Raw genomic sequence first — 25,945 nt, forward strand, 5'->3', positions numbered from 1 at the left:
TCCTACAGCTTTTAATGCAAAACAGCTAATCCATAGGTGATTAATCTCAAAGAGCCTTTTTCTCTCCCTCTGAATCAATGTCCTTCCTTGGGAAGCTTCACACTCCACACAGCAAAGGGAAGCTGGGAATAATTTCCTGCACTGCTGGGTCTAATTCCTGCCCCAGCAGAGCAATGTCACCCAGACACACAGAGCTTCAGGCTGGCATTCTGGCACTTAAAGCTTCTTGCCTCTTTTTCAAGTGTTGTCTCTCTGAGACAATCCTTGGCTTAAGTGAGAGACATCACCACCAACATCAAGGTGATTAGCTGAGTTAAATTAGTTGCTTAGTTTAGCTTAACATTTATCAAAACTGAGAATTTGCAACTGGAAGTCAAACATCTGAAAATGTAATTCTCAACCAGACCTAGAGGAAAATGCATCAGTGGAAATGCATGGCTCCTCTGTTGTCAGGACGGCAAGACATAGTTTACTGCAGTATAAGGCCAGCATTAAAAGAGGTAGTTCTGGAATTAATTTATCTTTGTAGCCCTAAAATCATCTGTTTTGCAGTACTCTGCACAGAATTTCTGGACCTTCTTTGCACTCACCAATCACTGACAGTTCTGTTCACTTACATTCCATCTTCCTGCTCCAACTCTACACTCTTTTCTCCCCTCTCTTCCCCAGGAAGCAAAAGAGAATCCAAATTGCATACTTGAAGCACACTGACACTCCCCAGTGAAAAGCAATGGTAAACAAATATAACTGGATATAATAGAAGAGGAAAACACATTCTAAATTGGAAAGAAACCTGCAACTTATAAGGCTAGGAATTTTTTTTCTAGGTAGAGAGGCACAGCTGATAGAAAAAATGGATAAGCTTTGTGACCCACAAGCATATCTTCAGATACCCAACAGGGATGAAGAAGCAGCTGCGTTTTTCATATAAAACTTCACAGATTAGAAATTCTAATGTGTCCTTGAGCAATGGTTTCTCCCATGACTGCACTTGCTAAGCCACACTGGCCAACCTGATACCCCACAACTAACCCTATTCACCACCTTTTAAGGAGGAAAATTCCTTTGAGGTCATGCCTAAGGCAAAGTTCCTCAGAATTTTGCTATGTGCTCATTAGGGTCCCTAAAAATCTTTCATTTCCTTGTACCTGTTCCACAGTTCAAGCTGCGCCCAGAGATGGTCGAGCAGACACGTTCACTTCACCCTTTTGCTTTGGGTGTCCCTAAATTACACTGCTACTCCTTGAAGAGGATTGCAAAGCTGTGTTCCAGCAGCAGGATGCCACACGTGTGTGTCACCTCCTCGCAGTCTGCTAGGCATAACCAGTTCCCGGTTTTAAGGCACAGATACGAGTCAGCTCACAAGGCAACCACGCTGCCTGCTGCTGCTCCTGCTGCCCCGAGCTTTTGCTGCAGTCCTGCTCCTGGAAGCCAATCCTCTCACCTCTGCTTGTGCAGCTCCATATGAAGCTATCTCTTAGGCACTGATGAAGGCTGTCTTAACTCACAGGATTGCTTTCGCACTGCAATCTGTAAGGGATTGTTCCCAACAGTTGCACAGCCAATGCTAATGTGTGGAAGACACAACTTTTCAACCAGCACAGAGAGATTCAGCACTGCGTGTTTGCTTTACAACACAAAGAAGCCTGAACTGTAGGTTGAGTTTTGTGACCAAAATCCACACTTTCAGCTCTACAGTAGATATCGAGCTCTGATCTCATTTATTCTGGGATTAATTAGGAACAACATCTCCTGTAGTCACTGCTTTCATAGGTTAAAACTGGTATAAAGCAAGGAGAATCAGGACCAAGGAATCAATCAGGCTGTGTCTTGTGAGCACAAGTACTTAGCAGCAGCTTCTACTCACTGTGAGTTTGCTTATTAGCAAAAACAGGTCTTACCACCAGCATCAGGGATGTTGGAGGGCAGGCTCACTTCCTGGAATACAAGCAGCATTTCCTGGGTTCAAGTCGTTCACAGGCCAAAAATAACTGCATTTCAAGTGAGCTTCTACTCTCTGCTATTGAAAACTGCCTGTTTTTCCACTCACTGCAAAGTAAGATTGGACACAAGCTTTTCACAGAAAAACAGTTTATTCTTCTTTAATTACTGAGGAGACATTTGAAGAGAAGGACACAGGGAATGTCACTGCAAATACTGTCACCAAAACCAGCAGGAAGTCTGGTGAATATATTCTTCCAAATGTCTGACTTCACATCCTAACAGAAAAAAAAAAAGCCCAAAAAGCTACCCCCATACAAAACCCAAAGAAAAACCAATACAAATTTTTTAAAGAATGCTTCAACTGTTGCTTTGAAAACTGCAGTTTCTTCCACTTCTACCAGAAATTTCTCATGCACAGAACCTGTGCAGTGTAAAAGGGTGAAAGCTGGCAGTGAGAGACTGTAGAGCCTGTAGTTCTTGGTCCTATGTCAGTCTGCCATGTAAATGGGCTTTTCTACTTCTGATCAAGTTCCAAAATTCCACAAACTATTTTGAAGACTTCCAGCCACTGTAGTTAATTTACCACAACTGCTTACTATTTTTGAAGGCTGTTGCTTCTTGCCTTGGAAACAATGTCAGTTATACCAGATGTCAAAGAATTTTAAAAACCACACTATATGAAACCTTTCTGTGTTGTTTAGCATGAAATTGCATGGGATGAATGGAGACCATGACACAAACTGCTATAGTTTCTGGGAGCAGTTTCAGCCAGTTCCACCAATCATTTTTTTAGTATTATTTCTCACATTAATAACAGAAAATAAGATTTTGCTGAAGCAGGCAAACAAGCTACAGGTTTACATTTACCATGATAACCACAACAAAGAATATCTTGTGTGGACACTAGTTAAAAAGTTAAGAAGCAGACAGCATTATCCTGATAAATTTATTGAAGGTGGAACAGGGAAGGACACTTGGGTCAGGAATACTGATCTTCCAAAACACAGCAACCAAACAAACAAATAAAAACCCGTATAAAATACATCACTCTGGTTAAGATTATTTTGGGGATCAGTTAGTAACTTTTAAGGTTAAATTTAAAAAACGCATGTATATATTACAAGAAGACATGACAAAGTTTTTTACATCTTAAGTATTTTTTTAATAAATTATAAATATTTACAAAAAGTAGTAGACAGAAGTCCTGCCAAATGTGGCTTGAATGTACAGTGTACAATCTGTAGACTTGTGCAGTACAGCTTCAAATAGAACAAGAAATTGAGGGAGTGGAAAGGGCATAAATTGAAACAAGGGAAAACCTGAAGCTTCTGATCTCTGGTTACCAGTGTCAAACCTTCATGATTCTTTATATATACCATGCTCAAACTCAACTAAACTGGCTTTCAACTTTCATAAACAACCAGCATGTAAACATAATGAAAAACACTCCATAGCTTGATGTTCTGAAAGCATTAATGCATGGTGTTTTTCTTTTTGATTCTTTTTAAAATTCATTATATACACAACCTCAGTTTTCAAGTTTTTGTTCTACTCTCAGTCAACTTAAAAACATACTATTATTTCCTAGGAATGAGTAGTAGTGAGATGACATTCTTAGAAAATATGAAGTGCAAAGGCTTAAAAAGCCTAAAAGTTAAAAAAATATAAAAAGCTTTAGGAAAAGCCCAAACCTGTTGTTAATAATCAGTGCAACAAGTTGAAATGTAATTTTATCACAGAATGAAAGACTGTCAGGACATGATCAGTTTGCCAGGCATCTAGCAACTCTAGGACATAGCTTTGTCTAGAACCAAGATTAGAAAATGCAAACTTCCACCCATCTGGACCTGCTGAAGGATGAAGGTTTTTTCTGACTGTAAAAGGCACTGATAAAAAAGTGAAAGCTGACCAGTTTTTGATTTTTCCACATTCATGCAAATATATAAAACTTTAAATCTCTAAATATCAACTACAAAGAGGCTTTAGTGTGTTAGTAAAAATAACTATAAAACAAACCATATAACAAACCATAAGGTTTGTTAAATGCTGAACCATATGGTTTGTTAAAATCATATACAACAATTGAAAAGATTTTGTCCATGGTTTGGCCTATGTGTTTTCACATAGTAGCACTAGAAAAAGAAGGCTGTCACTCCTAAGGAACAGAAAAATAGGCACTGGAAACAGTTCAGTCTTTAAAATACTTTCAAATACTTCTCGATGAAGCTCTGACAACTTCATTGCTTGTGGAAGCCCTTCAAGGGAAAAGGTAGCACCTCCTTCATCATTGATTTCTATTGCTTCTCTTCCATATTTCTTTGGGCAACAAAGCAATAATTTGCTTATGCTTTAGGATCTGAAACAAAAGAATAAGAAAAGCACACAGGTAAATTACTATGTCTTTTCTTCTAGAAATTGAGCTAGCTACATGTGAATACTGCAGGCTTTACATACTAATGAGGTGTTGTGACCACGACACTGTCACATCACTCATAACAATCCAGTTAGAGAAGGTACATGACCAGTGGTATATGATAGCCTCTAAACATTTTATGCAAATTATCTGTTTATGATTAGGCACATTCCTCTGCAACTGCACCACATTTAGAACATTTCTTACTTACTGCCAGCCATCTGCTAAGCAGCTGGTAACCTGTGAAGTTGTTCTGACTCCATGATTTTGGATCACATAATCAGTCAATTAAGACACCACCTCTATTCAAATATTTTATGTCTATGATCTCAGTATCAGCTATGCATTACACATGCATGTGTTGCTGCTGCTATTTTTTCCACACAATAATGCTTTTGGAATTTTCGCTTTTGAGGATACAGCTCTTATTTGACAAAGAGACTGAAGGGAAAGGAAGCTACAGTGTAGGAAGTTCAAGACTACAGCCTAAGTCATCACATGAAACATGCATCAGCCCCTAACCAGGCTGGTTTCCAACAAGGCACCCACAAGCTCACTTATATTGGTGTTTCCACCTTGTTACACATGTAGCAACTCTATAAGGGGAGTCACATGGATGTGCCAAGACACCATGCCCCTTGGTCTTTGCTCCCATTTTGATAGCACTACCCGTCCCTTCCACTGATCTCTAGCTCAGCATCACTCCAGGATAAGACATCAGGAGATGGTCTAGGAGAGCAGAGATGGTGACATATGCTACAAAACTCTGTAGGTGATGACAAAAAGAAAGCTGTCCCTAGTCTGGTTTTCACAATATCCCTGCAGAGGCTTGAAGTATTTTTATGATTTCTGTGTTTAAAATCCAAGCAGGTATACTGCTAGTGATGATACTAAAGAACATGATCAAAAAGTCAGTTGCATGTGAGTGTGTGTGTTTCTGTGCTATTTCCTCATGTCTGTGAAGTGAGAGGGTCTGCATATGAAATAGGGTTCTGTCACTTTACAGCTTCAAGGATAAGCATCAGGTTTCATATCCCCTCCACCCCCAGAACACAAAATGTTCTGCTCTCACATGGTTTGCAAACAGAATCGAAGCAAGCACAGCTGCATCTGTTGCCTCAGCACGACATACCAACAGGCCAGTTTCACATGCTAAACCTTTAAGGGTGATACAGGAGCACAGTTGTTTAGCCCAGCAAAACAGCGTGTCACATGGAAAAGTAATAATACACTGAATTACTTCATTTGCCTTTCAGTATTACTCATTGTTAACTAATAGCATTTGACTCAGTTGTTATGACACACCACACCTTCCTCTGCAGCTATGCACTGTTCCAAGTCCGTTCCTGGTTCCATGACAGGTTCATCAGCAGTTTTGTCTGCAACACAGAGTCAAGTTTTTTATATTCAGTCCTAACTCCCTCCCACCCTCCCATTCATTCATGTTTTCTCACATTTGGAGATTTTTCACCCCTCTTTTCAACATTGTCTTCAGCAAATACCAGAATTTGTAGACATGATTGCTTGGCTGGTAGTTCAACAGAAGTATCAAACTTGGCAGAACAAAAAGCCTTACAGCAGTAAGGTGCCACTTGCTTTCACACTGCTGTGCATTTTGAGAATGTTTAAATGGATTATCTGCACTAGCAGACTCCAAAGTGAGTGAGCACAAGGCAATCCATTGTGGTGCAGGAAAAAAGTATTTCTGCACCACTAATAAAATTTTTAAAATATAAGTACTATTTATTTCATCATTATAATTTTTAAAACTTTATTTTGTGCATGTTTTATACTGTATGTCATACTTGAGTATGGTAATAATTGTATATAACTTATAAATATACATAAATTGGGTGTGCATGTTCAAAGTATTTTACAGATGTGGTAGACAATCACAAAAGGTTTGGTGACCACTTACCTAAATATGAAAATCAGAAATTAGTATGAGAGGCCCACAGTTACACCACCCAAGTATAATAAACAAAATTACATTTTTCCTTTTTTTTTTTTCCAAAAAAGGAAAATTATTCACAGTTAACCTCTGTGTCAGTCAGCACACTCTCCCAAGACAGAGAGCTTCTCCCTCACATACCTTCTTTAGTGCTGCTGGAAGAGTTGTTGGGCTGCCCCCCATTTCCACCTTCTGTATCCTGGGTCACTTCTGCAAGGACAAAGGCAATACCCAGACAATCCTGGACCTCACAACACTCTGCCTCTCTGCCCCATATGGATCAAGAACAATCTGACTGGGATTTGGACCATTTGTTTGGCAATAATAGTAAACCCTGACCAACATGCCTCACTCCCATTGGATCACCATCCAACACCTCCTATCTCTCCTCCATTCCTGGCTCTGCACTGTCTTCACAATCCCTCACACATCCTGTAAAGGCCAAGCACAGGAAGCTCTCAGTGCTCGTGGTGTCACCCTTTAGGTGGCATTAGGCAAAAGTCACACTGAACAAAGACTGCCCCACAGTCAAGGCACTTATCTCCTTCATTCATATCATGGCTATCTGCATGGCTACTGTGTGCATACACAATATAAAAAAGCTCCTGGAGAGCATCCAAAGGAGGGCCACGAGGATGGTGAAGGGTCTGAAAGGGAAGCCTTATGAGGAGTGGCTGAGGTCACTTGGTCTGTTCAGCCTGGAGGAGACTGAAGAGAGACCTCACCACAGTCTACAACTTCCTTGTGTGGGGAAGAGGAGAGACAGGTACAATCTCCTCACTCTCATGACCAGCTACAGTACTAGAGGAAATGGCATGAAGCTGAGTCAGGGCAGGTTTAGTGTGGATATCAAGAAAAGCTTTTTCACCCAGAGGGTGCTTGGGCACTGGAACAGACTCCTCAGGGAAGTGGTCACAACACCAAACCTACCAGAGAAACATTTGAATAACACTCACAGGGATATGGTGTGATTTTTGGGGTGACATCTGCAGGGCAGGAGCTGGAGTCAATCCTGATGTGTCCCTTCCAACTCACAGATTCTATGATTCTATGAAGGGATTATGGCCAGTTTGCCTACTGGGTCAGTAGCACTGACTGCTCCATAGAACAGGCACTTACCTTCCTGATTTACACCATTCTTAACTATCTGCTTGTCTTCCTCATTCATATCCCTGCTCAGTGCTCTGTCTGAAAAGAGATTAGAGAACAACTGCAGTCTCTCAGGAGCACAGTCCATTGCTTCTGGCCCTCCCTAGCCACAGGCCCAGGGCTCAGAGCACACCTTCCCCTCTACATGTTAAGTACTATCACCAAAAGCCTTGCTTGACACTGCTCTGTACACACATTTCAGAGAACATCATAGCCTTGCCTGCTATTTCCCATCCCTAGAGCAGTGGCTGCCTGTTCCCCAGGTGCTGCTGGCTGCACTCCACAGAGGTGCACTAACTCCCCTGCCTGATGTTCCCATTCTATTCTGCAACAAAATAAAGGATTTTATTTTCAGTATCTCATGCCCAAATGGAAAATCTTTATCTATGGATCTGATTTCTCTCTTGCCTGAATTGTGTGTTTCCCTCCTTTCTACTTTGTAACTCAGGCGAAAAATAAGCCTCCTTTTCCTATACCCATGTCTATGTATATGGAAACAGTTACACAAGTGATGACACAATCCTGCAGTGCACCACACCTTCACCATCAGCTACACAATGCCTATTCCTTCAGATGAAAGAAAGCTGTTCCAATACATGCAGGAAGAATGAGCAGCAAACCCCAGGGGCTTCTGAATTTTTCTGAGTTTTCTTTTCCTTATTGTCATCATTAGTGATTTTTTTTTTCCTTTATAGGAAAGACTTCTGCCTTCTCCAACCCCTCCAGCCACTTGTGGAAATGGTGAAAGAATTAGTGAATGAATGAATCACTAATGCAAAAGATGGGAAAAATGCACATTTTTTCTTGAATTGATGTTCAATTTCACTAGCCCTTTGGAGTTAAAAGAACTTCTAGAAAAAATACAGGTCCCAGAACTTCCTTGAAATTTATACTGACTGGACTAAGAAAACAAAACCGGAGCTTTGCTTAATTGCCTGATGAATGCAGTCAAAAGACTTTCCTAAAGCATAAAGCAAGTGGAAGATACAGCAGGCTTTGCTCCTTAGAGAAGTACATTTCTGGATGAAGTATCTCCCAAATATGAATTTTGCAAGCTGGTAAGCATCCTATCTCTAAATTGATGTGCTGAGGCTCTTATCTTTCCTCCATGCTTAGTTCTTTTTCTCACAGATGGCAAAAGCAGCATAATTCTCATAATATCAAGAGGGAAGGTGGAAGCCCCAAGAAGGTGTTTGCTCTGTGCTGTTTACCAAACACAGCCTCCAGGTCTTTCTGATTTCTCTTCTAGTGAACTACCCATCAACATTTACTGTTCCTAAGGCAACAGGTTCTTCTAGGCCAACAGGGGAATGGTAAACTCTGTACTCAGGACATGCTAATACGGCCTGGACTACAAAAGGCCATATGCAAAATTACATTCCCCCTTCATGTTCCTCTGTTTTAGGGCTCCATCACACTTGTTACCTGCTTCAGGCTCTTCATTCCCACAATCAACAGTGTGCGAAAATGCAGCTGCAAGAAAACAGAAATCCTTTTCCAGAAATGTGTATGGAGGTACAACAGTAGTCTGCAAAATATGCAACTCAGCCTTAAGGTGACAACTTCATTATAACACTTTTTAAAGATATTCCTGAGAACCACTATGTTATGACACTTTAAGGACTCACAATAATTTCAATTTCCCTTCAGCAACCACTTAAGGTCCCAGACCATGATCAACATTGTTTATATTTATATCTACAACTTTATGAAAGTCTTGCCCATGTAGATCTATTGGTAAAGCTGCACAGATCTGCCATAAAGAGCCAGAGATAGCTGAGGAGAGAATCTGCATCTACTTTCTTTACTTCATCTGTATTGCACTAACACTGTAACTTTAAAGCCTTGCTCTTTGCAGACCTTAAAGAATCTTTAATAGAAACATTCTAAAGCAAATTTAAGTGCAGAACCAAAATGAGGTTTTTTGGGGGCTTTACTGGGGTTTTTTTCCTACCCATACTTCTCATTTTCTCACTTTCAGATTCATCAATAGTCTTGACTTCAGTGGGCTCTGAACCGTGGGTGAGAACCACAGTTTTAACAAATGTAAGGTACCAGACTGAGCACCCACATGAAGGCACTGTGAGCTCAACACCAGAACAGTCCAAGAGGGCACAGAGCCTGCCAGCTGATGGCAGGAGCTCTGGCCATTCCCCACTGAAACTCTGTTTGGTCTGGTAACAGAACATTAATCTTAAGAATCTTTTACCCTGCGCTCCCCAGCCTGCTTGACTCCCTTGGGGGTTAATTTTGGTTGCTTCCTAAAAACAGACCACAGTCCTGGCAAGAAAACTCCTATATGTTAAAGCTAGAATATGATAGCCAAGTTCACTCCTATGAAAGGAGCACAGACTAAAGGAGTTGCCCCCTTCCTTAGCTGCTCCCTATTTACAGTGATTTCCACAACCCAATACACAAGAAGCCAGAAAACAGCGCAATCTTGCTGCAAATTAAGGAAGTAAAAAAACCCAAAAGCACTCCAACAAAACACTAAGAATAAAACAAAACAAAAAATCCACAACCAAACAAACAAAACCCCCCAAAACCCCAAAAAACCTCAATGAAGATTAAAATGATAGCAGAAGCCCAGGCAGAGAAGAGGAGAGTAATGACTGATTGCCCTACAGTGTGCACTTTTCCAGCCCTCATCCTGAGGCCAGCCCCAATTCTCCATTGTTAGAAAGGTAATTCACCTCCAAACAACAGCTGCTGACCAGGAAAATCTCAGGCCCTTCACTGTCAGTAACTTTGCCAGCCCCAATAACACATTCACTAGGTGCAGGTCCCTATAATGATCCAGTATTGGACCTCAAGTGAGATTTTGACTCTGCATGTGCACACTTTGAAAACCTATTCAAAAGCTCAGACCCTACAAAAAAGGAGATAACAAATCAGGCTCCCTGCTCCAACCAAGAGCAGGTGTTTAGAAACATTAATACTCCAATACAGGTTTCTTACCTCCCTGTGAGTTAGATTGTTGTTCGCTGTTCCCAGGGAAAAGTTGCTCATGTTCTCCTGTAACGAAATATAGTTGTTTTAGAAAGTATGTATTAATGACCTGGAAAAAAATAACTACAGTCAAAGAAAACTTACTCCTTTATCCCTCCAATGAAAGACTACACTGACACAGAAAAAAACTGACAAGCCCACATCAAGCCTTAGTCTGATTTCCACACACTTGTGACACTATCTTACCTGAGCCATTCATTGCACTGTTATTCTGAGCAGTCCTTCTTCCTGTTCCAAGTTTAATTATATCTGCAAACAAATAGAATATTTGGAAAAATTACTCAGAAACAAAGTTTTGTGCCTTTGGAAACTTGTTGACAGCCTCCATTCATTCCATCCCCTTCTCCAACCCCCAACCAAAAAATAATACACTTCACTGAGAAAATGCAACTGAATACTTGACTTGGAGGAAAAACAAAAAAAGAAATGCTGTTTTGAGGGAAAGACAGTCAGTGAGAGATTAACAGAATAAGTCTCCTGTGACAGCAAGTCAGAACACATCTATTCAAATCTAAGGTGGAGCTTAACAATTTCTGATTGTTATGTCTTGCACTTAAAACAGCAACCTTCTGCTGTTTGATTATACCTGTGCAATGCTTATCCTACCAAGGTATAACAGGTTTATTTTCTTTCCCTCATTGTTTCAAGGGAAGTAACTGAACTGTTTTGATTCTAACTGATGGTCAGTTTTGATTGACATTCTTTGTGTGTTAACACCCAGAGCAGTGTTGTTTAACACCACCAACGTGAACAAGGACACAGAAGGCACTTTCAGAAAGCTTGCAGGTGACATCAAACTGGGGAGAGTAGGGGACATGCTGGAAAGCAGGCTTGCCACTCAAACTGACTTCAACCACCTGGAGAAACATGCTGGCAAAAAAGATGCGCTATTCAAAGGCAAACAAAGGTCTGAATCTCTTAAATCAGCCCATGGACCACTAGGGGCTGGGCTCTGCCTGGCTAAGAAACAGCTCTGCAGGAAAAGACCTGAAAGCATGAACAAGCTCAGCATTACTCAGAAAAATGTGCCCTTGCAGTAGAAGGCTCCAAATCCTGGGTTGTGTTAGCAGCAGTGCAGTCAGCCCATCAGAACAAATAATTCCTCCTCTCTATTCAATATTTGGGACACCGCATGTGGAACACTCTCTCTAGTTTTAGCCTCCCCATTAATGTAAAAACACCATCTTTCTGAAGTTAATTCAGCAAATGTCCACCAAGATGTCTAGGGGCAGGAGCCATGCAAGGAGGTGCTGAGAGCCTGAAGAAGAGGCTCACTGCAGTGAGCAACTAACTCAGTCTACAACTCACTGCAGTCTACAACTAACTACAGAAAACTCTCAGAAAAAAAAACCAGGAGGCAACGGCTACCAGCTGCCAAAGGGCACTCCCTAACAGAAATAAGAACAATATCCATCCCTACAAGAGTGATTCAGGTCTTAAACACATGCTGAAAGAGGCTGGGAAATTCCCACCCTTGGAACTATTCAAAGTTTGACTGGACAAGGCCTTAAGCAACCTGATCTAGCTTTGAAGTTGGTCATGCTTTGAGCAGCAAGTTGGAGGAAACTTCCAGAGATGTCTTCCCACCTAGTTTATTTTACAATCCCATGCCAACAGAAACTAAATGGACAATGAACAGGAAAGCAAAAGGTCCACATGCAATATATATATATTTATGTCCTGATCAGAATAGCATCAATTAGTCCTTCCCAGATGGGAGATGCATCCAGTACTCTTCACCCTGCAGCTACCTCCAAGTGGTGGCCCCATCTGGAAGTCAACATGAATCTTCCATACAGAGCATACATAGGAAGAAGAAATGTATTCCTATTTGGGACTCTCCAACATAAAGAGAAAAATGGTGTGCCCCCCTTTTTCAAATCAGAAGACAATTTAACATAGACATGCAAAAATGTGGCAGAAAAAGACACACAATAAGCCTATAATTACCATTTCTGATTAAATTGTCAGACTTACAAAAAAAAGATACTAGAATTCAGTGTAGGTATGGATTGAAAAACAAGTATAGAACTCCAAGATGATGGCAATTCTGTGCCAGGAGGCACAGAAGGTCCCATTTATCAGTCGACCAGACTTGAGTTGTCAGTTTGGACTCAGCATATGATATTCAGATCTGGTACAAGCCTGTCCGAATAGTAAATGAGATCTTGAGGGCAGCTTTATAATGCTCTCAAAAAAGGCTGTGGAAAAACACTCAGGTAAGAACAGAGGAGGCTACAAATACTTGTTTAGTAAAACCACACTGTAAATCTAACACCCAGTCTAAATGAAAACTATGCAAGTGCAAACTGCTGTGTTTACTAGGACTCAGAGCCCTGTGTCAGAATGCAAGAAAGTCCAGTACATGATTTCCTTCAAATCTATTCCTTTTTTCCTAAATTCAACTTGTATCTTCTATTGTTTTTACAAAACACTTGATGATCAGAATTTTTCACACATTCTACGGAACCTTACATGAGTATAATCTGGAAGCACATAAAGCTCAGTTAGGAAGTTTATGCATACCTTTCTTGTGCAGGAGTACTGTGATTCCTACTAGGCCTACTACTAGGATAACAGCTGCAATAATGTAATATCTGTGTCGTTCCTGAGAACTGCCTCCTTTAAAAAAAATTGAAAAAAAGTTAATTAGTTAGTTAAAAAGCAACTGTGTGATACACTAGCTCAGCAGAGATACAGCCCCAAATATTTTTATAGCTATGTTTTAAAAAGTAACCTCAATAAATTAATGCACCAGAGTCAGTTATTAGCAAAACCCTGAGCCATCTCCAGGACAGCTACATGATAAGTACCTCATTTCAGTGAAGGCACATCACCACTTAAAAAGTAATGGCTATTCCAGTTCCTGGCCTATGAAAGGATGAGCCAGATTTCAAACAAATAAAATTTCAGCAAATATCTTGTATTGGGTTTGCACTGCAAGGTTTTGATGGTTTCTATGAGAAGATGCCAGAAGCTGTCCCCATGTCAAAGCTAATGCCAAGGTGGATCTGCTGCTGGCCAAGGCAGAGCCCACCAGCAACTATGGTAGTGTCTCTGGGATACCACTTCTAAGAAAAGGGAGAAACTGCTGGACAACAACAGCAAGGGGGAAAGGGGAATGACAATATGTGAGGGAATCTGCCTAAGAGACACCAAGGTCAGTGCAGAAGGAGATGCAGGGGCTGGGAAAGGGATTCCCCAGCAGCCCATGGAGGACCCCACATCAGAACAGGGGATGCCCAAAGGATGCTGCGACCCCGTGGGAAGCCCCCACTGGAGCAGCCTCCTGGCAGGACCTGTGGCTCCATGGAGAGAGGAGCCCATGCTGGAGCAGCTTTGCTGGCAGGACTTGTGACCCTGTGGGGAAGCCACACTGGAGCAGTTCATGAAGAACTGTGGCCTGTGGAAAGGACTCATGCTGGAGAAGTTAATGGAGGCTGTCTCCTGTGGGAGGGAGCCCACACTGGTTCAGGGAAGTCCTGCCCCTGAGAAGGAAGGACAATGTGTAATGAGCTGACTGCAAGCCCCATTCCCCATCCTCCTGTGCTGCTCAGGGAGACCTGCTCAGGTAACAATATTGGGAGTGAAGTTGAGTCTGGGAAGAAAGGAGGGGTTTCAGGGCAGTGTTTTAGATTTGCTCTTGTTTTTCATTATCCTGCTTTTGATTTTTTCTGGCAATAAATTAAACTCATTTTCCCAAAGTCGAGTCTGTTTTGCCTGTGACAGTAATGGCCAAATGACCTCTCTCTGTCCGTGCCTCAACCCATGACTCATATTTTCTCCTTCCTGTCCCACAGAGAAGAGGGAGTGACAGATCAGCCTGAAGGGCACCTGGCAGCCAGCCAAGGTCAACCCAGCACATGCTTCTGTCATGGTTTGACACTGGTGCAATGCCTCACATCTAACAAGTTTGTCCAGTAAAGGAAGAATTCTATACTAGTAAACCATGATGATTACTTTTGCACAGTAGTGAGAACTTTTGTCAGTTAGAGACTGCCTTATGCACCCTACACACCAGGTGGTTCCAAACCTATTCTCACTCTGTTTAAAGAAACCCTAAAAATTCAAGCCTCAAGCTGAACACTGTCCCAAAGCAATAAGTAACAGGAAGAAAGCTCTCTTTTCCATCTTATACCTCTCCATGAGGGAGGAAGGAACTATGTTCATTGACTCATACACTTGCTAGATGAGAAATTATTTTATCTTATGACTGCTAGATGACTCACTTGAAATGGCTGAATAATTTCACTCTAATTCATGGAGAGTAGTACAAGGAGGACAAGTTCCTAGCATTTATTATATAAGGGCAGAAGGTTCAGAAGAGATCTTCTAAGACCTTCTAATCTTTATTATTACTCAATCAAGTCACAGCTAAAGGTTTTATTCTGTGGAGATCCCTGCCAAAAGTATCTTTCCAGGGGGATCAAACTGTCATCCTCATACTTTTCACAAATTTTATACACACTTTTAGCAGACAAATTACTTCTGATGCTTTTTACTCTTTAAATTCAACTTCCTGGGAAGCCAGGAGAAACCTTACAAAGGCTATGCTGCTTCCTAAACAAACCTCTCAGACCTGTGTTTGCAACATGACACATTTATTACCTTTTCCTTCTGGAAGGCATGGAAGCAAAGAGATTTCAGACCTCCTTTCTGTTTGTGAAAATTTAATGATACATGTAGCATTGGTGGTAATATCAACATTCTTCACAGGGATGGAAAGCTCCTGGGTCTGATAGCTTTGTGGATTGTTACTGAGCTTCCAAGCATAATTCAGAGACCTCTGGAAATTTGCTGTACAGTTTAGTACAAGTTTATCATCGCTGGTGTTGCAACTTATTTTAGGTTTTGGAAGGGAATCTAGAAGGAGAGAAAACATTCTGTATTACTTTAGTTACAAACTACATAGAATTTCAGCACAGGACAAGGGCTGGAGCAACAAAAGCAGCAGGAGAGTGCATAGACAAAAGTGTGGGGGTATGTGCACACATGCCTGAGAGATACATGTGTTTCTGAAAGTGACCTGCAAACCACCTGTTTGTGGTTCTCCCATTCTTAGTCCACGAGTCCTCGTGGTTCACCATCCACAGGATTAATAGACAGACTGGTCACATATTTCCCAAAGACTACTAGTGAGGCTGAGTAGATCTGCACAGGATGATGCCACAGATATTGAGGCGCGTGTAATATGCCTGCAAGAATATCTTTAATAGACATATAATGCCTGGGATTACCTGGTCAGCTTGCTCAAAAGGTTTCATTGTCTACCTGAAAGTGCAGTGTGCCATCTACATACCTTCTAGGTGAGTAATGATGGGCACACAAATGAGATGCCACCTTTGAAAATTTGTTCAAAGTGGCTAAGCAACTTAAAAATAGAGACAATGAACAGCCCCCTCTATTTCTGTTTGCTTCCTTGACAAATATATAATGCCCTTTCTAGACATTTTAAAGTGAATAGTGGTTCACATTCTTTATGCAGTTCTTCCAGTACTTACCTAACACAGAAAGTACAAAGTTTAAGTTGTGATCTCCCATAAAATCTCGGTACAGTAACTCATATGTGCCAGCATCACCCTTCTGCAAGTTAACTATAGTCAAGGATCCATTCTCCATAAGTACACTCCTGTTGCGGAGAGGACCCAAATATATTGGCTTGTTTTGCTCTTCCCATTCAGCCACTTTATCCTTGTTTTTCTTCCAGGTAGCTTCCACTATTTTATGGTCTATTTGTACTGGAAAAGTAAAATTTTCTCCCATGATGCCAGCTATGTCCTCACAGTAGATTTGTGCTAGAGAGGGGGGGAAAAAAAAAAGTTACTTCAACCATTGTTTTATAAAACACTGCTTGACTAATGCCCTATTCAATATCAGATACATTCAAATTTAGGTTAGAAACACATCACAAAGTTGCAAACTAAGATACACATCAGTTAAGAATTACCCAAACCCAGGTTGTTAGCACAATTGTATGACAGGCATGGCAAAGGAATGCAGTTTCCACATTCTGGTCCCAGGCAAAATAATTGTCCCAGTGATCTTCCCTATCCTAAGCCCCTCTATCCTCACTACTTTCCCTCTGTTCACTTGAATTAGGCCTCCTGCCCATGATCTGGTGAAAAACATTAAATGAAGAATTGTCACCACCAAAATTTGTTTCAGCATCTTGTTGCAGAACACCCAGACTGAAGTTCCTGCTGATCAAATAAACTGCAATTTTCCCAGTATGAATATTCACAGTTAGTAAAAAGTACACTTCTGATGCAAAACTGCTATTGAGCTCAAAGCACCTGCTCTGAATCCATGGGGGTATTATGGATTTCCCTTGAAATGTCACTTAAGCAAGTTTATTTCACAGCCAATATATGTGAAACAGCACTCCATCCTCCGAGATAGAGCAGAGCTGTCAGCAAGAATGAAGCTGTTCAGAAACCTCCACTGCTCTCAGTTTCAAGTAAATTACATTCTGCTAAAAATGCCTAGGCAATCAATATAAATAAATAAACAAACCACAACAGAAGAGAGATAAGAGATTTTCCCTAATTTTCATTGAAAACAGCTACATTTGTGATAAAAAAAAAAACCCTACTGATCTAACAGACAAAATCCTGCTGTGGGGAAAGGACCACAACCTTTAAACTAACAGCATCTCTGTGTCTCTTCTTCAGTCTTCAGAAATCACCTCCCACTTCTAAATAACTCCAAGTGGCTCTAGAAGAATTGCGAGATCACTGCCATGGCAGACAGGAACATAGACAAAAGCACTTTGGTATTGAGTTCAAGTTACCCTTGCATTTAGGAATTGATTTTGGTCCACAGTAGCTTGTAACTTTTTACTCCTATGTTGAAGGAAGGGCATGGTTAAGATACAAATGAGGTCTCGCATTAAAGCAGGATTCCAAATTTGCACCATGTAAAACTTGCCTTTAAACAGTAGCTATGCATGGTCAAACAAAAATTTCAGATGTAAACTCCTCAAGCCAACTGGTTCCAGGTGACAGCTAGTATTCTGGGTTTTTTCTCTTTTTATTTAATCCTAAATGGCATCAGTTTAAGGACCCACAAATTCCTATATCCTGACAGACAGAATGTCAGCTAGGCCTTCCTTTCCCACTGGTAAAGGACAGTGCTCGTCAGCTCTTCTGCCACACTACAGAAACACAGACTTTCTCTGATAGCACAATGAACACAAGCAATAGCAACTCACTTCTGTGTGCTTGGCTAGAGAACTGCACACACGTCTCCTCCATGCATTACTTTCTATGGAATATCCAATTTGTTTGCAATTTACCCGTGAAAACACTTTTCTCACACCAGTGGAGTTGCAACTTCTTGTTGTCTGTACCTACACAGTCACCTTTTCCAGGCACAGGGATTGTAGAAGTAACCAGGGTAAGCTATCAACCCCCACATCTTGTCAGCACAACCTAGCTGCTTTCTTTGTATTCTACCCTGTTCAGGCAGATTTAAGCATTTTACTTGAGCATCTCTTTCCACCCATCTCAATTAATGATTTCCAGAAGAAAAAACAACTCAAACTCCAGACTTTGTGTCTGGAGATCACAAGATTGCAAGACCCTGGGTAGGGTGGAACATTATTTCAATCTGACAAAGCCTGGAGTCTTGTTAGACACCTTTGTTTCATGAAGACAATTTCCAGGAGCACATATTCCTCAAAAAGTCATCCCCCACTGTCTAAGGACCTATGGTATTCCTAGTATGGAGAAAAACTCCCTGCTCTTCCCGCTGTGAAATTCTACCTCTCAGTAGCTTTAGCTCACAGACACAACCAGGCTGTGGTTCCTTGACATCAGGATAAGCCAAACCACAGTGGCTCTTCACAAGAGCCTTCAGCAAGGACAGCAGCTGCTTGCTGGGCCCTGAGAACACAAGCAAGGACAGCCACCACTGCTCAGCCAACCACTCATAATTTCCTGCATTTGGGTATTGATGCAGGTAAATGCTCCATGTCTTTACTCTCTTTCAGTTAGTCATAAGTGCTAGGCTGGAGTTATGAGAGCAAAGTTGTTGCTTCTTCAAGTCTAGGAGTGAGACTGAAAGGGAAGCAGAGCTGAAAAAAACCCACATTTTCTCTCCACAGGTTCTGCATGGCACAGGGGGGCAGCGCTGTCTTCAGCACACCCTTCACGCTGGCTGGTGGAACAAAATCTTATCAGCAAGGAGCTGATAAGCTCCTCCCATTCAGGGCTCCCAGCAACAGAACAAGGAAAAGGTTATTCTTCAAGGATAACAATCATCTCCCACCTTAAAACATCCAATCTCTGGGTTTATTTCCATGTTTCACTGGTCTAGTGAAAATGTGAAGTCTGCCATGCAGTGTTGTCAGCTTCCTTTTTTCAAAGAAATCATACAGAAACATTGCATAAGCTCATAACCACGCATCTTTGAGCTTCTGGAAAAGCATGTGTCATCATGTTTTCTAAATTCCTGTGAAACCCTTCCCCATCTTTTCTACTTCATTTTATATGGAAACATATTTCCTATTCCACAGTGGTGAGTAAAGAGGGAGAAGTGACAACCAAACACTCTCTCATACACTCTTATTGAAAGGCTAGAACTGCCTTTCATTTCTCTGCCTTCTCCCTCTCTTCTTATTGTAGCCTATTATTCCAAGATGAGGTTCACACAACAAAATAGTGCTGTGCTAAGGCCTCCAGCAGCCTCTACAGAAACCATCAGACTACTGGCTCCTGTATCTCCTAAAATCCACTCCTAATTCCTTCTTATTCCAAGTCTTTATGTTCTTTCCTTCCAGTCAAATCACATGCTCAAAGTGGCACAGATGAAGAGGAGTTAACATTGTGTGGGCAAAGCCTCTCCTGCAAACCACCAGCTCACCCTGTCTACATCGTCTTCTGCTCACACTTCTCCAGCAGCCAGACCCACACAACTCAGTGCTGTACTTGGGTTTTAATACTCCCCAGACTAATTCTGACTCTTTCAGCATTTTAGCAGGCTAAAGGCATCCATATTCAGTTCAGACTAAGTAGAAGTTAATACTCCATTTACCAGCAATAAATGCTTAATTACTGTATTTGTCTACCTGGCTTGACTTGCTTCACTATTTTTCTTGGAGCTGACATAAAGCCTAGTTATTTTGGAGAACATCTGTAAGCTAAGCCCTTTTTATTTTTAATGCTATCATTAATATTTTTGGTCTCAAATACCTATTTGAAATGCACATAGGTATATATTAGGTCTATACAGGCAGCAGCTAGGTTTTCCTATTACCATTAAGACACTAACATTCCACCTGCTGAAACTGGATGGAAAAGTCCTTACTAATTAGTTTATGGCAAGGAGCTATTTGCTTCAGGAGTAGGATTTTCTAAAGAGTAGATTTTTCTTTTAATTGTTGAAACTTCCCAACTACCCCTCTTCAGCTTTTTTAGAATTTTTAATTTCCCCAGCAACTATAACCAGCAGACAATTATATTCCCTCCTAACCCTCAAAACCACAAGGTGCAGAAAACCCTGAAATAAATGTACAGTCCAGAAGGACTATGAGAATATTCACCAACCATAGTCCTCTGAATTCCCCCACAGGCCACAAACACAACCCACTTCCCAAATTCCAGTGAGAAAGCACTTAGAGCCATGGTGTAAAAGCACAGGCAAAAGCGACAGTCAGAAGAGACAGAACACAGATAACCATAAACTGTAGCAGCAGCCCAGGCTGTTGCAAGATAAAATCAGATTTGTGCAGGAATAAGTGCAAATCCTACACGTAACATCCAAATCAGAGGTGTTCTCCTGCACCCTGCAGCACACTCAGAGATGTGTGTGTTGTTCTCCTGGACAATATGGGACTTCATCTACAGAGCTATACACATCAGCAAAGGCAGGACCCAAGGGTGGCACCTACCAAGATGCCTGGGTCTCTCCCTACCACAAAATCCATACCTTTCAGACATATCCCTCAGCAAGGGCCCAACAACAGGCAGCATTCCCATGCAGAGGCCACCCAGTCATTTTTAAACCATGCTGGTGACCAAAAGCATGACTTACCTATTCTTTCTTCTCCCTTTTTTTGTCTGCCTGTTCCTGCAGTGGAACAGGCATGCAGAGAGTACAATCTGCTGACATGTTGTCCTTCACACACATCCCCACTCCAACTAAAGAAACAACAAAAAAACACAGAAGGACTGCAGTTTCTGGATGTGACTCACAGTGGGAACACCAGTGCTCGTGCATGGAATGGAGCAGATGTGAGCAAAACACGGAAGAACAAGAGTGAGAGCATGGAGGAGGGGCAGGCACTGATGTATCCTCTGTGATGACCAGTGACAGGACCCAAAATAACGGCCTGAAGCTGGTCAGGAGAGGCTTAGGTTGGATATTAGAAAAAGGTTCTTCACCCAGAGGGTGGTTGGGCACTGGAACAGGCCAGGGAGGGAGAGGACTGGGAATCACCACTTTTAGCACTGGTAAAATATTATGAAGGATCATTGAGTGCTGCAGATTACTGATTATTACAGTCTCTAGGCTTTTCTTAGGGACAGAACTGACTTGCATTTAAGCCTGCCTTGAACTATAAAAAAAAAAGCAGTTGTTTGAAAGTAGTCCAGAGACACTGGACCATGTTGCCCAGAGAATGGATGCCCCATCCCTGGCAGTGTTCGAGGCCAGTCTGGATGGCATTCTGAGCAATCTGGTCTAGTGGAAGATGTCCCTACCCATGGCAGAGGGTTAGAACTGGATGATCATTATGGTCTCGTCCAACTCAAATCATTCTATGATTCCAAATACTCTGGTCACTTATTCCAAATCCTCTGGTCACTTCCTATGCTGTACAAGTACATCTTCATGTAGGCTCTGTGATCAACAGCACTAAGAAAATAATCTGTCTTGCTAACTCTTTCCTTCAGTCGTGTTCATTTTCAGACAGATCATCTTTGCAGTTCTACTTATAAAGTAGAAACTGATGCCATGGACAGGAACTGTTCTCAACCTGTGGCAACACCGGCTTAAACAGACTCCAAATTACAACCTCTGTCTCTTACAAACCCTGTATCAGCCAGCCAGCCCACTGTCACACTACCCTGAACATGGCCAAAAAGCTCTCCTGAGGCTGAGAACAGATAGGAGAAACAGTAAGGAAAAAAACAAAAATAAACAAACTTACACCCATTTTTAATGAAAACCTTTAACACACCCAGGATCAAAGGAGTCTGTGGATGTAATCCAGAGATAATCTTGGCTTTCTAAAGTATAAGACCATTAATTACATCAAGGCAAGAAACTATCTGACAAAAAATTCACTCTGTTCATTCTGTAGTGTTAAATAGCAATGGCAAAAATATTGTTTCATTTTTGTTTTAATATGACATAACAACCTCAGCTCTCATCAAGAGTTTTTAAGCAGAGGGCAAAGGTTTAGTTTGACTTTTTTTTTCCCTCTGTGTGAGGAATTTATAACTGATTATAATTCCTCTGTTTATTCAGGAAGATTCAAGAGTAAGGGGACAGGACAACATAAGCACGTGACAGCTTCACAGTGCTGATAACTGATTTTTCCATTTATACTATTTAATATTGTGTTTGACATTTCTAGTAGCAACACACAAAATAACGACATTCCACAAACAACCTGAATTTGTAAGGAGTCCAGATTTTCCCACATTCATCGCAATGCCTTGTAGTGTAGTTCCTATGGCACCTCTCATGGAATGGAGAGACACAGAAGAAACATTGAGCAACCCCAGTGTTTTTCTGATCTATAAAAATGCAGAAAGGAGCATATATTTGTGTGTACAGAGGAAAAAAAAAAAAAGACAGGAAATTTAAAAATAGTAAGAAAAAAACCAGCAAGCCCAAACTTGTTGAACTGCCTAATGACATAGACACAAAAATCCACATTGAGGGAATTTGGTTTCTATGCTGGTCACTTTCAGAAGAAGTCTGAAAGAAAAATAATTTTTATCAACTCTCAGATTGTCAGTCTATGCTCAGTACTGGAGATGGCAACTTCTGCTTTTAGTGAACCAGGTTTTCTCAGTTTAGCTCAATTTTTATAAAGAAGTTAAATTGAGAAAGCAACCATTAATGCAAACATACAATGAAAATGGCATTAGGGAACATATCTAAATATGCAAGAACTAGAAGGCAAGAACTAATACTGCATAAAAAAAGAGTTGATGCACAGAACACTGAAAGAGGTGTGTGGCTTTCAGATGAGCCTTACTACAGATGCAGGATGCTGCTAGATGCTCTAGTTCACATATCCAGCTTACTTCCTATATCCCCTCTGCTTTTGGGGCAGGATCTTGATGCAGCTAAAGCAAGTTTGGTCACCATCTGCATTGCAATAGAACATCCTCACCAGTGTGGCTTGCACTGTGATCCCCCTGTTGGTGTGGTATTATTTATTCACCTCCTCCACAGGGAGGACAAAAAGATCTCTCTCTTTGTTCCTTCACCAAACTAGGCCACAGATACCACACTGACTTTCCTTCCAGCCACATACAATATCCAGGATCCTAAATCTGAACAGAGCTTTGTCTTGAACTTCTAACAACTGAACAAGCATGCTCTTGGTAGGTCTAAAATGAAAGTCCTTCGATAGCCTTGAGGTGAGGTTTTGTGCTGTAATTGACAAGTCTAAGGTTTCATCAGATAAAAAACTGATTTGGCCTGACACTGTGAAAAGCAGGAATCCTGACGTGGCAAGGAGGAACTCTGGACACCAAAGCTACACTGCAAATCCTGGCTTCCACAAGGGAATGAAGAGGGACATCTTCTCCCCTACTCCAGACATTCAGAAGTGTGACTGGGATAACTGCAGTGCTTTGAATCTGGATGGAGAAAAGATCCTGGAGGGGAAGGCTGACAAAAGGACAAGGATCTATCAACAGCATCCTGGTGTACAGAACAGGTGTTTGCATGGCTAGAAACTGACATGCCAAATTGAACTGCTACTGATTTACTTCATGCACTTGGGCAGATCAGTCTGACTTTCAGGGTCTTGATTTTCACAAAGAGAGATGATGGATTATTTTGTTAAAATTAACATGAAACATTTACACATAGTCAACATACATGTAACAGCAATAATGCAAGCATATAAACAAGAACATGGTGTGAAACCGCAGCTATACAGTTTAGTGAACAGTAAAGTGTTTGCATTCCCGATCTCCTGCCCTAATCAACCACTTTAGAATCAAAGTTTTACAGAGAAGACAACAGAACTAGCTACGTTTTTCCTTAGAGGAGGATGTTATAATACTTGTAGCCACAATTACCCTCTCCAGCTGTCCAAGCACCATCACCTCTTCCTTTCAACTGTAAGTTCTTTGGAATCTGGAATCTTTTTTCTCTAGGCCAATCTATAGCATGTGGACTGAGATGTGCAGAGTAGCAGCAGCATGCCAGCTTACATAATGCAAGGTAACAAAGTGCTCCCACTCACAAAAGAAGTTACAGGAAGATACTCAGTTAATCATGCCCTAGTCACACTCATTTAGAACTCTCAGCAAAAGGTGAGGTAAGAAATTGCAGCTAAGGCTTATCATGGGCAGACTCGTGCAGGTGCACGGTGTCCCGGCTTCTCCACCGGTCCTCCCTGCACACAGGGACCACAGTACTCTCTTACAGAACAGGATCTCTCCATATCAATTAAATAAAGCAAACTGAAGACCTCAGGAATGGTATGAGGAGGAAATTGCAGGGAGTTGCTCTGAGCAGCAGAGAAGTTCCTTTTTAAACAGGGGGATACAATAGCTCCTATTTTAGGCACATTCAGGAAACTCCCAAAGCAGAAAAAAAAAAAAAAAAACAAACCAAAAAACCGAAAGTCAGAAGAAATCCATTATACATGATAAGGTCTTCATACATTAAATCATGCTTTTTTCTCATGTTCACAGCCCAGTGCAAGGATTATGCTCCTATGGCACAGTGGTGGCATTTAGAAGGCCTTTGACTACAATTTCAACAGTAATCATTACTTGTTAATAGCTATCATTTAAGTTAATAGTAATAATTGACTTATACCCCAAAAATCGCCCACACTCCAAGCTTCCCGTTAACACAAGTTTGAAACTAACGGGGCGCAGAAGCCTGCCGCCACTAGGGAGGGGAGCTCCTGAAGGTGCAGCCGGCCGGTGCACAGGCTGACACACAGCTCCGGGGCAGCCGGCCGGTGCACAGGCTGACACACAGCTCTGGTTTTAGGCGGGGGACGGAAGCAGCGGCTCGGTTGTGCCCGCCGCCCCTGGGCAGGCAGCGAGCGGCGGGGACGCCCGTCCCGCCAGGCAGCCGCTGTCGCAGGGCTCCTCAGGGGCTGCCGGCGGCTGGGGCAGCTCCCGGCCCTCCCGAACCCCTGCCCCGGAGCAAGCGCGTCCGAACGCCCGGGGGTGCCCCGCTCCCGCTGTCCCGGGCGGCACGGAGGGAGCGAGGGAGGGAGCGAGGGAGGGAGGAAGAAAAGCGAAGGAGCCGGGAAGGGTCCCCACCGCGCTCTCCCAGCTTACCCAGGAGGGGCGAAAGGCACAGGAGCGAAGCCAGCCGCCACATGGATGCCCGCACACCGCTGCTGAGGCAGAGCGAGCGCCGGCGGCCGGCCGCGCCCCGTCCCGCCCACAGCCGGCGGCAGCTTCCGCTGGGCGGCCGCCCTGAGCGCTGCGGCTGGGAGCTGCGGGCGGTGAGGAGCGGGGGCTGCGGCTCCTGTGCCGCGTCGGATGCCATACATGGCCTTGGAGTGCCAGCGAAGGGCGTTTGTGGTTTGTGGGCGCGACTTCTGGCGACGGAAGTTGTCGCGTTGCTCTTACCTCGGGGAGGTTCAGCTAACTAAAAACCTGAAAGTGAATCGGTTTATGGGGAGTGGGAGCCACGCAGATTAGGTGAAGAATGAATTTCAGCAGGTGGCACGCAGCTCACCACCTCCGAAAATGATCACGGAATAGTTTGGGTCAGCTGCAACCCCTCTGCCATGGGCAGGGACAGCCCCAGCCCCTTTTACTCCCTGGAGCCTCCTGGTGTTTGACATTTGTGCTCACAAAAATGTCCACTGTTCTCTTCGAGGGACACCTGGAAATATCTCCTTTTGAGGAGTGGGCTCAAGGCTAAGACTGGCTATGCTCTCCTGTTCCACCCAAGGTGAGGTTGATCTCTGGGGAAGGGGAGTGAAGGAAAAGAAATAGAACAGAAACCAACTCTGACTTCAAGAGGTTTTCTTTGACACCAGCTGCTGAGCAGCCCATTCACAAAACTCAAACACACTTAGATTCTCTTTCATGAATGACCGATCTCTTGACACTGCTGAGTGTTTTTGAGGAAGAAAGGGAAAACCACAACAGTCGGGAAAATGTAAGTATATAGCAGCTATTGAAAAATTGCTACTCTGACAAATATTCCAGTGGCAGCTGTGAGTGAGCGTTCCTCTCATGGCAGTGAGTTGCTCTGAGTGGATGTTTCAAACCTTCTTTGCCTGCATCCCACTCCCCAGTGCATTGCCCCAGCTG

General features: G+C 42.4%; 1 protein-coding gene across 1 annotated transcript; it reads right to left on the minus strand.

The window, feature by feature from the left end:
- Positions 1–2,876: 2,876 nt before the first annotated feature.
- Positions 2,877–25,049, minus strand: CD58 (CD58 molecule). The gene is made up of 11 exons (XM_021548880.3): positions 24,956–25,049; positions 15,968–16,261; positions 15,075–15,329; positions 12,993–13,088; positions 10,653–10,715; positions 10,416–10,472; positions 8,883–8,930; positions 7,428–7,496; positions 6,450–6,518; positions 5,668–5,736; positions 2,877–4,300 (listed from the first exon to the last, which is right to left on the minus strand). The coding sequence occupies exons 1-11, from the start codon at positions 24,996–24,998 to the stop codon at positions 4,287–4,289; spliced, it is 1,077 nt and encodes a 358-aa protein (XP_021404555.1). The 5' UTR covers positions 24,999–25,049; the 3' UTR covers positions 2,877–4,286.
- Positions 25,050–25,945: the final 896 nt, after the last annotated feature.

The sequence above is a fragment of the Lonchura striata genome, chromosome 2 (assembly GCF_046129695.1).
Source record: "Lonchura striata isolate bLonStr1 chromosome 2, bLonStr1.mat, whole genome shotgun sequence".
NCBI classification, from domain to species: Eukaryota; Metazoa; Chordata; class Aves; order Passeriformes; family Estrildidae; genus Lonchura; species Lonchura striata.